Source organism: Mesoplodon bidens (genome assembly GCF_964165515.1).
Source record: "Mesoplodon bidens genome assembly, chromosome: X".
Taxonomy (NCBI): Eukaryota; Metazoa; Chordata; class Mammalia; order Artiodactyla; family Ziphiidae; genus Mesoplodon; species Mesoplodon bidens.
In genome coordinates, this window is record NC_138163.1 from 114,875,138 (window position 1) to 114,891,013 (window position 15,876).

The 15,876-nt window shown below is 36.4% G+C and overlaps 1 protein-coding gene across 1 annotated transcript in view; it reads right to left on the bottom strand.

The window, feature by feature from the left end:
• IL1RAPL1 (interleukin 1 receptor accessory protein like 1) overlaps positions 1–15,876 on the bottom strand; it is a gene marked incomplete at both ends in the record, with an annotated part of 1,089,842 nt that overhangs the window by 272,075 nt on the left and 801,891 nt on the right. The window contains one exon of the mRNA XM_081223323.1: positions 3,712–3,786. Within this exon, the coding sequence (XP_081079449.1) occupies positions 3,712–3,786 (75 nt within the window). The remainder of the gene's footprint in view (positions 1–3,711; positions 3,787–15,876) is intronic.

Sequence of the window (15,876 nt, forward strand, 5' to 3'; positions counted from 1 at the left end):
CTTTGAAAGTCTGGTAATGATGAATATAACATCCTCTGTACTAGAAGTTTCTGAAAATGGGCTCCTGGCCACAAGAAGGCCATATGTCTGATTGACATCCTCAGGGCTCAAGTTCAGCAAGACACTGGTGTCTGTCTTTTGACTCCCTTGACTACAACCACCTGAAAAGACTAAGTCAGGCTCACCCCCTGGACTGACCTTCAGAATTGCACAGTGTGATTTCTGGGCCTTTTGCCCAAGAAAGTTCTGTCCATATATTTTCTGATGCCTGAAAATTGTTTAAAAGGGACAGAGGTTGTTTTTTTTTTCACATTTAGAAATAACATATAGATGCCACTTAAAATGGAAATACTAGGCTATAACCCCATATTGACTGAAATTCAAAACCACCAATTTACATGGTTAATATGAATTTAGTTACTATTATATTATTTTTTTCCTAAGTACTTTGATTTTTGGTGCCTTTTGCTTTCTACACTGAAACAGTTTAAATTATCACTATCAGAATCTTTCCAGTTTTGAGAAGATGAAAGAATTGGAAGAAAAGGAAGACACAAAGGGATGTGGAAAAGGAAAGGTAGGCATGGCTAGCAAATGGCAGAGAAAGGAGAATTTGGAGATGAAGACAAATCTATGCATTTCATGATTTTATCTAAGTCATTATTAATATGTTTTATATATTCATACACAAACTGGAGATTTGATGGATTTAGTTACCAAGGACAGGTGAATGGATATGTGTTTAACTTAGCCAAGATGCTCATGTTAGGTCACCAGCCATGTATTAACTCAGCTTTGTGTAATTTCTAATGATTGTTCTTATAATTAACTCACATAGTAGTTTTATTAACCTCTGAGGTTAACCCTCAATTTAGGACAATGTTGAGTCACACCCCCAAGCTCTTGATCAATGAAACTCTGTTGGAGATTTTCACCATCTCATGAGAGTAGGCATCACTTACAGGTTCCCTATCACTGGTCCTGGCCACCCTCCTTACTCCCCCACCCTTGACTCTTCACTCAGTTCCCTTCCTTAGGATTTGACAACACATTTTGAGCCTGTTGAAATTAATAGCTTTTTCAAATCTGGAAAGGGCAAAAATTAAATCCCAAAGGAGGTGAAAAATCAAAGTACATATTATAGAAAACAAACATATTTTAGGCATCTCGAGTCTTTCCTTTTTTTTGGTCCTTAACATCATTTCCTATTTTCACTTATCCTTTGTGATCAGCTGTTCACCTATCCCAATACTATTAAAGTAGCAACACTAAAAGGTAGTTATTTCAAATCAACTGTTGCTCAAAAATTCATGGATTAAGGTTAGATTTCTCAAACTAGTAAACGATGTATCACACTGAGAACTGGAGTTAGAAAATAAAACAAAAGTTGTTTAAAACAATACAAGTCCCAGGTTGATGTCTATGGTTTACTTGGTGCTTAAAAGGTATTCCTTTCAGCAGTGACAATAAAGGAGTTAATTAGAGTATTTTCTGGAGCATTCTGATTGTTATCAAGACATGCCCATCTTTCTTCAAACAAATATACAGCCAAACCTTCCAATTTGCATAAGAAATTTTCATATTTTCAATTTGATTTGGTTTTATAATTTTTGTTCAAGAAAAAGTAATTTTTGAAAAAAAAGAAAGCTTTACAAATGATTTATTCCATTCTGTAAAACATTTTAGAAGACAGAGAACAATTTCATTTATTCCAAATTCAGGGACAATATAAGGAAACCCAATGGGCAACCATCTATTGTAAAATTCTTTGAATCATTTTTTCAAGTAAAGAGATACAATTAATATCATTTTGGCTATGCTCATTACAGATAACTGGTACAATAAACCACTCCCTCTTGGTCCAAGATATTTATAGTTTTGCATAACTTCTTAGAAATATATCTTCCTAGGAGTTATTGAAAGGTCTGTATGAGAATGGCCGCTTAGGAAATTTTATATTTCAAAATTTCTTTTCAAAGTAGCAATAACATCTAATATACCTCAATATACCATAGCATGAGTAAAGAGCGCGATACAATTTTGATATGTTTGTTTCATATACAGCATGGCTTTAATGCTGCTTGTAGTCTCCCATCTCAAAATAATGACAATTATAAAACTACTTGCATGTATATGGAATTAATTCAAAGCCTTAGGTTTATCATCAAAGAAACATTAATACCCTGACTTGTATAAAAATTACATATGTTCATGCCTCAAAGTGAGTGAATATTTCCAATGTTGGAAATCTGTTGACTACGATAATTTTATAGTCTCTAAAACCATCATCTTATCTTTTTGCACTATAACTTTGGATGTGCTATTAGTAAAGATTATCAGATCTGTAATCTTCATTTTGAAGACAGATTTACCATTTTGATTTAAACTCTCTCCCCAGTAACAATAATAACATTGATAACATAAGGGATGGACTATGCATTTTTTTTAGTTGTATTCATTAAATGCATTTCTACTTTCAAATGGTTAATGTAAGAAAAAATTCCTTAACAAACATGAATATATGGTTTAAATTGTAGTTTTGATAACCTTTTATATCAAACCACTAAAAACAACTAATTTTCTGCTAAAGTTTATGATATATACATACATGCATACCATATTTCAAATAAAAAAATATAACTGAATGTGCTGTATATATTTATAAACAAGAGGGGAAATTTCCCATAATTTGGTATAACTGAATACAGATAGATAAATCAGACTAAGAAATTCTAGACTTAACTCTAAGATAAATATGTTAAAATTCTTATTTGTGGACTAGATATTTTTACCAAGGCATATTCTGTACATATTCTTATGTTTCAGTCCTTTAACCAAAAGCCACTCGCTCACATTTTATGAATATATTATCCATAACTTAACTATCACAATGTCCATTATATTTGGCTGGATAAAAATGATTTTTAACTGTAATAGTGTCATTTACTTTAATGAATCTCTACCCTTTCCCCCAATTTTCAAAAATTGTATTTTAACATATTAGTGGGTATTATAAGTCAAACAGTTCCACACTGCCTGTTTTAAAACCAATTCAAGGGCTTCCCCAGTGGCGCAGTGGTTAAGAATCCACATGTCAATGCAGGGGACACAGGTTCGAGCCCCGGTTGGGGAAAATCCCACATGCCGTGGAGCAACTAAGCCCGTGCGCCACAACTACTGAGTCTGCGCTCTACAGCCCGCGAGCCACAACTACTGAGCCCACATGCCACAACTACTGAAGCCCGCGCACCTAGAGCCCGTGCTCTGCAACAACAGAAGCCACCGCAATGAGAGGCCCGCACACTGCAACAAAGAGTAGCCCCCGCTAGCCGCAACTAGAGAAAGCCCGCGCGCAGCAACGAAGATCCAACGCAGCCAAAAATAAATAAATAAGTAAAATAAATTTTAAAATCCAACAATTCAAGCCTTATAAAATGACAAAATGATACCATCAGCAAACCCTTCAGTCCATCTAATTTTTCAACAACCATCTAAATAACACATGAGTTTTTATATCCATATGTCCAGCTTAGTCCTAACGCACGCACCAGGGGGATGGAATACGCCTTATTTGCTGGTATTTTCTAATTTTGCTCCCTTTAAATAAACATGGGCTTAGCTCAGAGTATTACACCAGGTTACAATCTAGGCTTATTAACAGTCAGAACGTAATGAGAAAAGTGTATTAACTAGAATTAAGGAATTACTCACCCAGCTGGGTCTCCTGAATTGTCAGTTTACTTTCCATAGGATACAAAAGCTTGGGTGGTTTATCAGTCAGAGGGGCTGAAAAACAATAATAATACAGACTTATAGTTATGCTGCATAAACTGAAGGATAGAACACAGTTTATTTTCCCAAGTAGTTTTCATTCTCTGAGTAGTGTGTGAAAGCATTCTACCAAGTAATGACTTACATATTGCAGGTAGTACCTTCAGGCGAGCTGAAAAGCTATTAGATTATACATGAGTCAAATATAACACTACCAAATTGGCAGTCACATGAGACTGTTGAAGTACAGAATCAGGATCGGTCAGTCCTTAAGAATGTATGATTGTACTTCACTAAATATTTTCAATTTTCACCTTGCTTTCCTTTTTACAGGGTACCCTACATTTTCTCTGTGTTAATTAAAGATACACATAATATCTGTATCGTGCATTTCAATGATTTGGGGGGGGCATAATATTGCCTCTTTCTTCTTAATCCCATTCCTAGTTTCCCTACCCTGGATCACATTGCCTCAAAACCCATAATTTAGTAATTAGATTAAGTATTTCTCACATATATCTCCTATAAATGAGGCAGCAATGTGGCATTACATTACTACAAATACAAGCTGCATATTCAAACATGCATAAAAGTAGTCACCAAGTTATATTTTAAGTAATACTTTTCATTTAGTCAGAACCCCTTACTACTATTATCCATGACATTTTATAGTACTTATTGCTAATTTGCATGATATACCGTCTTTGATTTTTAGCTTCTACACATTACTGCTCTGTGCACTTATCAATTTATCAATGATCAGTGTACAGATCTAAGAGTTGGCTATTAAGCATCTTGAAGATAGGTTTCCCATTGCATACTTCATTCCTAGCTAACTAGACTATCTGGACTTTAGACAAACAGTCAGTGATCCTTCATTAAAGACTCCCTCCTCACCCTCTCTGACTGAAATGCCCAGGTCCCTGTGAAATCTGTCACTGCAACTTCCACTCTGTGAGAAGTACAGAAATGATCAATTAAGGGTTGCTGAAATTGATTGAAAAATTAAATGATTTTGCTTTGAGGGCTTCCCTCCTTGCCAGGAGGACACGCCAGTTTGGTTGATAACCAGAAGGCTGATCTAGACAGCTGTGCCCGGAGTTGGCCACAAATCCTCATCACCAGAGGATTCAAGAATTCAATCTGCTTCAGCAGCTCACCTCTATCTCTCCTTAACAGAAAACACAGTCAGTGCAAACGGATGATGCATCCCAGCACCGAAAAACAGGAATGAGTTTTAAGAGTCCTGGTTTGGAAGACCAACCTCACATAGATCAGTAGCTTTTGTTCATAACTAATTGAATGCATTATTCATTCATCTTCATTAATATTTAACACAGGGATGGGAAGGAAGGGGAAAGGAAAGTTGGGGTAATAAGATGAGATAAATCACTTTGAAATTCTTCTCAAAGATTTGACATCACTCTGATTAACCTCAAGTACTTGTATGTCTTGCCTAAAGTGATCTTAACAGATTTTTATTCTCCTAATAGCTAAATAAGTAGGTTAGTCACTAAATGCTGGCAAACCAGTTCACCATTAATAGGTCAAAGAGCCACATTTCCTAGGCTCTGGTTATCAAATGGTTTCAGGTAACTTCAAAAGCAATATGGCATCAAAATAACCTGTTTCTTCGTAAATTAACTCCGTTTATAAAAGCTTGTGATTGTTGAGTCACAAGCAGACAATTCAACAGTTATAGAAAGCAGCTGAGAAAAATGTTCCCTGTTCAAACACATCCCACACTAATTTATAATAAAAGAAGATATCTGTAGAGAAAGATAATAAAATCCATAGATAGGACATTTGCTCAGAAATATAAAATGGTTGTGTGGTTCTCCACCCCAACACACCACCCACCCCATGGCATAATGTTACATCCTTAAGATCTTTCCATATTATCCTCATGGGGCAACTCCAAGTTAACAGAGGAATCAGAGTGTTCAAGCCAGAAAAAATTATAAGCTTATTAAGTTCTTTGATTTTTAAATTGTGTTCCCTAAAGCCCTATGGTTTCCACAGTGCCCCTCTGGGCAGGTGAAATGCATATACAGATAAGGGGTGGACCGAGGGCCTTGACTCCATACCTTGTTGTACTGCCTACCCCTCTCTTGATATAAGTAGCTCTGCTTTTACTTATACATCAGTATTCCATCCAAGATTTTAACCCCCCAAATCCAATTCAACTCAACTGATGTATACTGGACACTATAATGTGCTAGGTATTGTGATAGTGGCTTTGGAATATCTTTGGTTTCTGCCTTTACATCTAACAGTAATCAGAAGTTAAAAAATAATGGCAATAGTGAAAAATTCTGGGCTGATTCAACTCCCTTGTTTTATTTACTTAATTTTTTACTTTTTCTTTTTTTACATTTTTTTTCTTTTTTAAATTGAAGTATAGTTGATTTACAATGTTGTGCCAGTCTCTGATGTACAAAGTGACTCAGTTATAAACATATATACACTTTTATTAATATTCTATTCCATTATGGTTTATTACAGGATATTGAGCATAGTTCCCGTGCTTTACAGTAGGACCTCGTTGTTTATCCATTCTAAATGTAATAGTTTGCATCTACCAGCCCCAAACTCCCAGTTCACCCCTCTCCCTCCCCACTCCCCCTTGGCAACCACAGGTCTGTTCTCTGTCTATGAGTCTGTTTCTGATTTGTACATAGGTTCATTTTGTCATATTTTAGATTCCACATATAAGTGATATCATATGGTATTTGTCTTTCTCTTTCTGACTTTCTTCACTTAGTATGATAATCTCTAGTTGCATCCACGTTGCTGCAAATGGCATTATTTCATTCTTTTTTATGGCTGAGTAGTATTCAATTGTATATATGTACCACATCTTCTTTATCCATTCGTCTGTCAATGGACATTTAGGTTGCTTCCATGTTTTGGCTACTGTGAACAGTGCTGCTATGAACATAGGGGTGCATGTATCTTTTTAATAATTAGAGAAATGCAAATCAAAACTACCATGAGGCACCACCTCACACTGGTCAGAATGGCCATCATTAAAAAAAGTCTACAAATAACAAATGCCAGAGAGGATGTGGAGAAAAGGGAACCCTCCTACACTGTTGGTGGGAATGTAAGTTGGTATAGCCACTGTGCAACACAGTATGGAGGTTCCTAAGAAAACTAGAGTTACCATATGACCCAGCAACCCCGCTCCTGGGAATATACCCAGACAAATCTATAATTCAACTCCCTTGTGTTAGAGGTCAAAGATCCGAGGTGTAAAAAGCACAACTGGTTTGCCAAAGGTAACAGAGCAAATTCAAGCTAGAGTCCTTGCTAGATCTTTGCCTCCCAGTTCTGTCAAGCAACTACTAGCCCTGTGCAGTGATTCCCCTCAAGGTGTGAGCAATCTGTCAGGAGAGCAAAAACATACAAATAAGTGACTATAACCTACAGCAGAGCACTCGTACTGTGCAATCTGTCACCTCTAAGTTCTGATACTATGCTCTAGAGGGATACTGTTGAGGCATGTTTCTTGTATGATTCACTTGTCTTTGATAAAAGTGAACTGAAACTGTCAGAGAACACAAGAGGTGACTACAGATTTGACACATGACTGTGAAATGGGGTGACCATTAAAGCTAAGATATAGCTCCACAGTCATTTGAGGGTGAACAATTGTGCTGCCACAAAGAAAAGACATGTGCTGAATTATCCATTATTTGAATATTTCTGACACTTTATGGTGCTTAACAAATATTAGTTGAATTGAATTGACAGAAGACAAAACTGGCAAACAAATGCAGGAATGGTAATGACCAAACAAAACGAACACAAACACAAAGCCCTCTTCATTTTCTGCATGGGCAAAAGTACGACTGGAAGGAACTCAGACAAATTAGTTACAATAAAAAACAAAGTTATAAGCATTAGACCATGACTAGACCAACTAACATTTTATTGTCAAGAAAACATCTTGCCTTTTGGGACCCTTTCTTTCCTTCTCTCTCCCTCTCTCTCTCTCTCTCATTCACACACACACACACACACACACACACACACACACACACTCACTAAGCTGAAATCATTGAAAAAATAAAGCAAGTCTAACAGTAGTGACATGAAGCACAGGCTGATTTTAAATCCTAATCACATTTTGTCTACAAAAAAATACACAACAATTATAGTAGAGATGTTTCTCTGGCTACCTATGCATTGAAATATTTCTATGAATCCACCAACAAAAATATTTTCAAGCTCTCATTTTATTCTTCAGAATATCCCATTGACAACATTAAAGATAACATAGTTATTTTAAAAGTGTTTTCATTTTGAAATTAAAAATCTTTATTTCTATTTTAAAATAAAAATCTTTTACAGAGTTATTAATATGTCCTGATCAACAAAACCATTCTTCAGAGTAGAAGGAACAATTTAAAGGACGTTTGTTTTGCTTACCAGCTGCTAGTTAGAGAAACATCTGGAAGGCGGTATACACAAAGTTGTGTATAGGAATAATTCCTATGTTAACGTTCCCTAAATAATTATGAAGAGATGAAGTCTCTCTCTTTTTTCCCCATGCCATGTACACTTGGGTTATGGAATAGTGAAAAAGAGGATCCAATTTTCCAAAGCAAAAGTGACAAGAGACCAGGGAAATGAGTCCAGTATTCTCGAATTTTTCTAATGTTCTTAAAGAGAAGAGAAATATGAGATATTTAGGATGAGTGTACCTTTGTTTTGACACCCCTCTAAAATTTAAGTTTAGTCCCTCAAATACTCTTGAGAATAATTAATATTTCTTGGATACTTAAAATTGTCCTACCACAAAATCTGTTCTTTCAAAATCATAGATACTTTTCAAAATGTATTTTAAATAGTGTCTTCTCTGCTTTGTTTCTTAGAAGCATTATGGTAAGGTAAGAAAGATAATACACGTATTTTTCAGGGAGACATGGGTCTAATAAATTCTGACTGTTAGAAGTTAGACCTGGTTGGTTTGGCAAGTTGGAGAACTAATTTAAACTCTATAAGTCTCAGTCTCCTTATATAAAAAATGTGACATTTTCCCCTTATGGCTTGGTGTAAGGATTAAATAGGATAACAGATTAAATGCCTGGCTATATTAGATGGAAAATACATCTGTTCTAATGATACCCATCGAAGTTTGGGACAATAGCATTTAGCATTCTTTGTAGCCTGAGAAGAAAAAAAAATATTGTTTGTAAAATAATGAACTGGATATTTAGATAAGGGTTCAAAAGGCATTTACATTCTGAATTTAAGAATCATTAATATTTCCTACATTAGTTTCCATAGCAGGAGAACTGGTCCATCCTTCAAAAACACAATTCAACAAAAGCATTTTGAAGACTTTTAGATATGCAAGCAAGGTACTGGGATTGTAAAGGACTCAAACAAAGATAAACAAAACACAGCTTTTAACCCTCACAGAGCTTACAACCTAGATACATAATTAAAATATAACTCCACGAGTCAATTTCAAGAGCCTTTATGAAGTACCTGCAAATAATAAGTACTATATTACAAATAAAATGACCAATAAGGCATGGAGTTATACATAAGAATGTATGAGATGAGAACGCATATATGATGCATTGTGATGAGTGCTATACTCAGAGGTAATTTCTTTATGACCCTATTTAAATCTACCAGCTAAATCTGGTCACAAAACAATACTCACAGATTTATTCAGCTGACAATAAAACACGCTCTGTGGCAATCCCACCAACACGCTCCATTTTACAATGGAGATTTTTGGTTTGTTTTGCTGTCTGCATGTACTTTTTTTTAAACTTATAAGACTCGACAACCAACTGCCTATTGTCCTAGCAAGTCAACGGAATGTGAATTACTCATAGAGCTTCAATGACTCAAAACGGGATTTCAGTTCTGCTTTCTTTGGTCTGGAATGTTTTAACATTAGTTCTTAATAGTGGAGCATAGCACTCACGATATATATAGCAAGTAGACAAAACCTCATGTTCCTTCAGAGAAAAAAAATGAATGGATGGGAGAAAATATGAGTGTATACTAGGTGAAGCCATTTGGGAGAAGAAAGGTGCTTAACTTTTCACTTATCTCTAATGCACTGGGATTGGCAAAATTTCTCCTTTCTGTTGCAAACAATTATGGTAACTCCCAATGGAGCCATGGAACCTCAGAAGCCTCAAAGAGGAAGGAGTGGCAAATCAACTGAGCAGAGAGTGCAGGGAAAGTGGTTTATGAACAAACAAACACCATATAAATGATAACCTTGATCTAGGAGTCATGTCAAAGTGATAAAGCAAATACTCCCAAGGATGTAACTCTTAATATAATCTATCAAATTGCATGTATTCAGGAAAATCAAAATTAATTTGACTAGCTTTGATACTTAATATTTTTTATTCATATAGTTTGATAAGTATAGCTTATAATGCAAATTTTAAAAATATGTTCATTCATTCATTTTAACAAATTTTTTTTTTTTTTTTGCAGTACGCGGGCCTCTCACTACCGCGGCCTCTCCCGTTGCGGAGCACAGGCTCTGGACGCGCAGGCTCAGCGGCCATGGCTCACGGGCCCAGCCGCTCCGCGGCACGTGGGATCCTCCAGGACTGGGGCATGAACCCATGTCCCCTGCATCAGCAGGCAGACTCTTAACCACTGCGCCACCAGGGAAGCCCTCAACAAATATTTTTAAAACACCTTCTCTTTGCCAGGAATTTTTCTAGCTACTAGAGGGTGTAACAGTGAACCAGACAGACACAACTCCTGCTCTCATGGAACTTGCATTCCAGAGAGGGAGATGGAAACTATATGTGTAAATGAATACATTCATAACATAATATCAGGTAGTTCTAAGTACTGTAGAACATATAGCAGCTGGGACTTCCCTGGCGGCGCAGTGGTTAAGAATCCGCCTGCCAATGCAGGGGACATGGGTTTGAGCCCTGGTCCGGGAAGATCCCACATGCCGTGGAGCAACTAAGCCCATGCGCCACAACTACTGAGCCTGCGCTCTAGAGCCTGTGAGCCACAACTACTGAGCCCATGTGCCACAACTACTGAAGCCCGCACCCCTAGAGCCCGTGCTCCGCAACAAGAGAAGCCACTGCAGTGAGAAGCCCATGCACCGCAACGAAGAGTAGCCCCTGCTCGCAGCAACTAGAGAAAGCCTGCATGCAGCAACGAAGACCCAAGGCAGCCAAAAGTAAATAAATAAAATAAATAAATTTATAAAAAAAGAAAAAGAAAACAAAGCAGCTAGCGCAGGTGCTGTTTTAGAGGAATGTCAGGAAAGTTTGCTTTGAAGATCTTTGAAACAGATCTCTGTGAAAGGAGGGAACCAGCCATGGAAATACCTGGAGGAAGATTATGGCAGGCAGAGGAAGGTGCAAAGGCCATGAAATGGCAGTGCACTTGGCATGTTTGAGGGAAGGCACAGATCATTATAGCTATCTTGACAAAAGGGAAGAGCGGCAATGAGTTCAGAGATAGTCATGGGCCAATTCAGGCACGGCCTTGTAGAACATGGAAAAGACTTGGGTTTTATTCTAAACCTAATGAGAATGCACTGGAGACTTGTGGAGAGGAGCTTCTGGTGGCATTTATATGCCAAAAGTGTCACTCTGGCACCTTGGTGTTCACATCTAGGACGACGGAGTAGTGTGGAGGCAGAAGGCCAGCAAGGAGGGTATGGAAGCAGTACACCAAATGGTGATGATACATTAGTGCTGCTGCTGAAAGTGGTAGGATTTTTTCCTTTAAATACCTATTTGGTAGGTAGAACTAACAAAATTTACTGATGGATTTGATATGGAATGTAAATGAAAATCTAGAAGTTAAGGGGGATCCCCAGTTATGCACTTGAGCAAACACCTGAAGGGCAGTGCTCCTTAATGATAGGGGGGCAGTACAAGAGGGGCAGTTTTATAAGATAGTAGGAATCAAGAGACATGTTTTTATAAATCAATTCAGTCACCTCCAATTATGCATAGAGGCTAGAGAATTTTACTACTGATCAATGATTTACATTTTGAAAAACCAAGCCACTGGCTGATGACTCATCTCCTCTGGTCTCCCAGAGGACTGAGAAGTGGTCTAAAAAAAAAAGCTTCATGTTTCAGGCTAATGCCATATTCATTTATCATGAGATAAACTTTGGCTAACCTCTACTATCCTTTGCTTTAACACCATTCATAAAAAAATATGTATACCACCAAACTTATTTTTGACTAATAGAATCAGGAGCATGCTTAGTCAAGATACTAAGAATGACTCTCTAGTATTCCCTTGGTTCAATGATATGTGGCACATATTCAGTCAGCAAATTTAATATCATCATATATAATTTAGTTTTTTCTTATTTAAAAATATTAATTGTGAAGTACTAACAAAGACATTATGGAATTTATATTTCATCACTTCCCATTATCTTGATAAACCTCCCAGGTAACATAAACAATGAAAAGATTATATTCATTCAATACTTGTTTTTAAAATAGAATCACGTAAGAATATCATAGGAAAAGTTAACTAACACGGAGCTAATGTTAGGGCTCAGGTTTTCTATTCACTTGCCGCCTTCTATGGTTGTCTCTAAAGCCCCACTTCCCAGCTTCCATTGTCTGCAGCCCTGCTTGCTGCACCCAGACTCATGGTTGATTTTAGAACTCATTCAGTCACCCACTACACCCTGATTCTGACCTAATGAGCTGAGAAGAATATGAAGGGCAAACAAAAGAGAGCATAGGTAGACAGAATAAATAAAGGTGGTTTAATATTTTTAATTCTTATTTTTAAAACAACTGCTGCAGTGAATTTTGCACAACTGCTGTGGGGATAAATTCTGATTGCATGACTGATTTCAACCATCTTAAATAAATCTGTGTGTAGTCAAAGCTAAAGCAAAAAAGTGGTGAGAAGAAGGAAACAATATATAATTACCTGCAGAAATTATGATGAACCCTAGGAAAAGAATGCTGATTGATATAATACCTGTAATCAAGTAGGTGAGCATGCCCACTACTGTTTTCACTTCTGCTGACAGGCAAAGAAGGAACTAACAGTCACCAATTAGCTTCTAGGGACAATAGTCAATTCCAAAAAATTATATGTCCTATGAGGGAAAGTATCTCTTCCCTAGTAATGAGAAAGTAAGCAAAATTATCATATCATTTTTTTCTTTTTATATTAGTAGATAAAAGGCCCTCAAGAAACGAAAATAATAAATCCCAGGCTGTCTGGAAATGCGTATTAAGGGAAATTGTGGAATACACAAAAGGCACCATGTTACTACTGAAAGTCAGAAAATATTTTATTCTCTGCTTGGCTTGGAATATCACAGTAAGACATTACACTTCCACAGGATAGTGTAATGTACTTTAATGTCCTTCCAAATTATATTGGGTTGGTTTACTTATATCATACTTCAATGTAGAAGATATTCACACCTCTTGGCTTCTTCTTCATGTTATAGTATCTTGCACAATTACTCATTGGTATGGCTCTCTGACAGTGGTTTTCAACTGGGGTTGTCACAACTGGCGAGGGGGGTACTATTTGACAAGGGATGCTTTTAAACATCCTACAGTGCACATAAAAGCCCCTCACAATAATTATCCTGTGCCAGATATCAATAATGCTGAGCTTGAGAAGCCCTGCCTTATGATAACCATATATTTAAAGTGGTTGTATTACCTATATTTCAAGCCTGAATTGGACAAGAGACTTTAATTTTCTAGTAGACAGAAAGCTATTGAAAACATGAGGAATGATGAAACAGGATGGAGGAAGCTGTAGTCTGGGTCACCGTACAGTGGACCACAGCAATCAAGAGAGCCATGAAGGGTGTATGAAAGTCTGCATAGGCTTAGCACACAGAAAGGTCAGGTATGTCTGACAGGGTACAAGGGAGAGACGGGAGGCCAAAATGAGAATAATTAATGTGAGAGTCCATATAAAGAATGAGTAACCTCTTCCTCCTTCCAAACCCTTATAGCGAGGATGACCACCACCAAGGCCTCTTGTCCCTACCCAAACGACTAAAAAATAAGAGGTTCTTCTCTAAAGACATAGAATAAACCATCTAATGCAGAGTAGTGGAGGTAACCCAGAACTGCAGAAATAATTCAAACCTATTATAAAACATTTAGGTGATGAAATATTACATAATTATTTCACAGCAAAATCTTCCTAATATTGTACTATTATACTTCACTTAATTTGAAAGTTGTTTGCAATCACTGAACACATATTTACCAACAGAAGGTAGTCTAAAAAATATATATGTATACATATATATTATATATACATTTTTTTGATAACTGGCAGTAAGTATTCAAGGGATCTAGCCAGGGATTAAAAACAAAGTAGCCCATGTAATATCTCAATTTATCATTAAAAGCTAACATAGCATACTTTGCTTAATTTCATTCACAAACTATTAAATTGACAGGTAAGCTGGAACTCTCAGCATAAATTTAAGACTTTTAAGACACAAGAACATAAATGTAAGATTGCAAATAAGCATATGTGTAGGAAAAATTAACACACTATTTTGGGGTGTGCAGTTACATTATTTCATTTGATCATCCATTTGCTACAATGAAAAAATCTAGAAGCTTCTCCCCAAACCAACAGCCAGTGAGGATAGATGCCAAGATCTGAACCTATGTCATTTAATTTTAATGGTCACATGCTTTCCATTTCTGTAGTCTACTTTCCAACATTTGTGATTTCTAATGTAGTTTCTATTAGACACCTTATTTTTCTCCTGGGGTTTCTGATGATATGGGGAAGACTTGGGGAAAAACATTTTGATGGATTTTGGAAACAGAGAGGCAGAAAGGTCTGTGTTAGGACTCAACTGTATTTCACAATCATGAAGTTTTACTGTAGAATTTGAATAAGCCTAACACTGATTTCTTAAGATTAGAAGAGAGGATTACATCTGTCATCGGCTCTCATAAGCAGAACCCTTTAATGAATACAGAACTTGATGATGACATACAATTTGAGGCTCTCATTATGACGGTGGACCAAAATAAGGGGAAGCGTTTTAGAAATCCCATTAAAATTGTTACCAAAGAGAAAATGAACCTTCAAAAGCATATTCTCCATTGAAATCCAAGGTTTATATATATGAACTAAAATTTTTAAAGTTTTGTAGTAATTATATAAAATATTAGAGACTTCCTTTAGAGTGACTTTATAACCACCCATATCCTGTAAAAAATAACATCACTTTTGCATAAAATGTGGAAACATAAATTAAACAAACAATTCTACTATTACTGAATTGCATTTTTCTCGATGAATTAAACTTCACTGGTGGTCAGCTTCTTATGGGACAGTAACAGTAGATTTGTCAAATGCTGATATATTCAACTTCTGCACTTGCTTTAACTTTCTTGACTTTCTTGACTTCAATGATAAGGTTGCACTGGGAGATAGCAGTTTCCTCTGACAGTCTTTGAATCCAATCTAATTTCTGTACAGTTGGAACCCCAAAATTCCAATATAATAGTAATATAAATACTGTATACTAAGTTACAGGCTGCTTGTGATATTTAATGACATGACTGCTTAAAGAAATATGCCTACAGATAATTAGCCTCTCTCCTTCCACCCGTCTTCCTTTTTCTTCCCTTCTTTCTGTTTACCGTCCCTCCCATCTTCCTTTCCTTCTTTTCTTCCTTTTCTTTTCCCTGCCTCCCTCCTTTCATATCATACTTCCTTCCTTCCCAAGAAATCCATCTGGAAGGCAGACTGAAGGAAAGCATTTTGGTTTCTCTATTCTGGTTACAATGAAAAAACAGAAACCTAAATTTCCATTCGTTCATTTATTCAGCTGTAACTTACTCGGCTACATAATCATCACTTTTTCCTGTTTAAACTGGTATCATTCATTCAAATAACACTGTTGGGAATTAATCTTTTTTGCAGAAATCATTTTATAAAACGGTTATTTATCAAATAATAACCTCCTATCTAAAAGGATTTTAAGCAGCTTCAACAACGTCTAAATGCTTACTAAAAAGCTCCTATGGCAGTTTTCTGTTGTTTCATAAAAGGAAAGTCTATCACAAGTCATTAAAAACGTGATTACCACCAAAAAGAAAA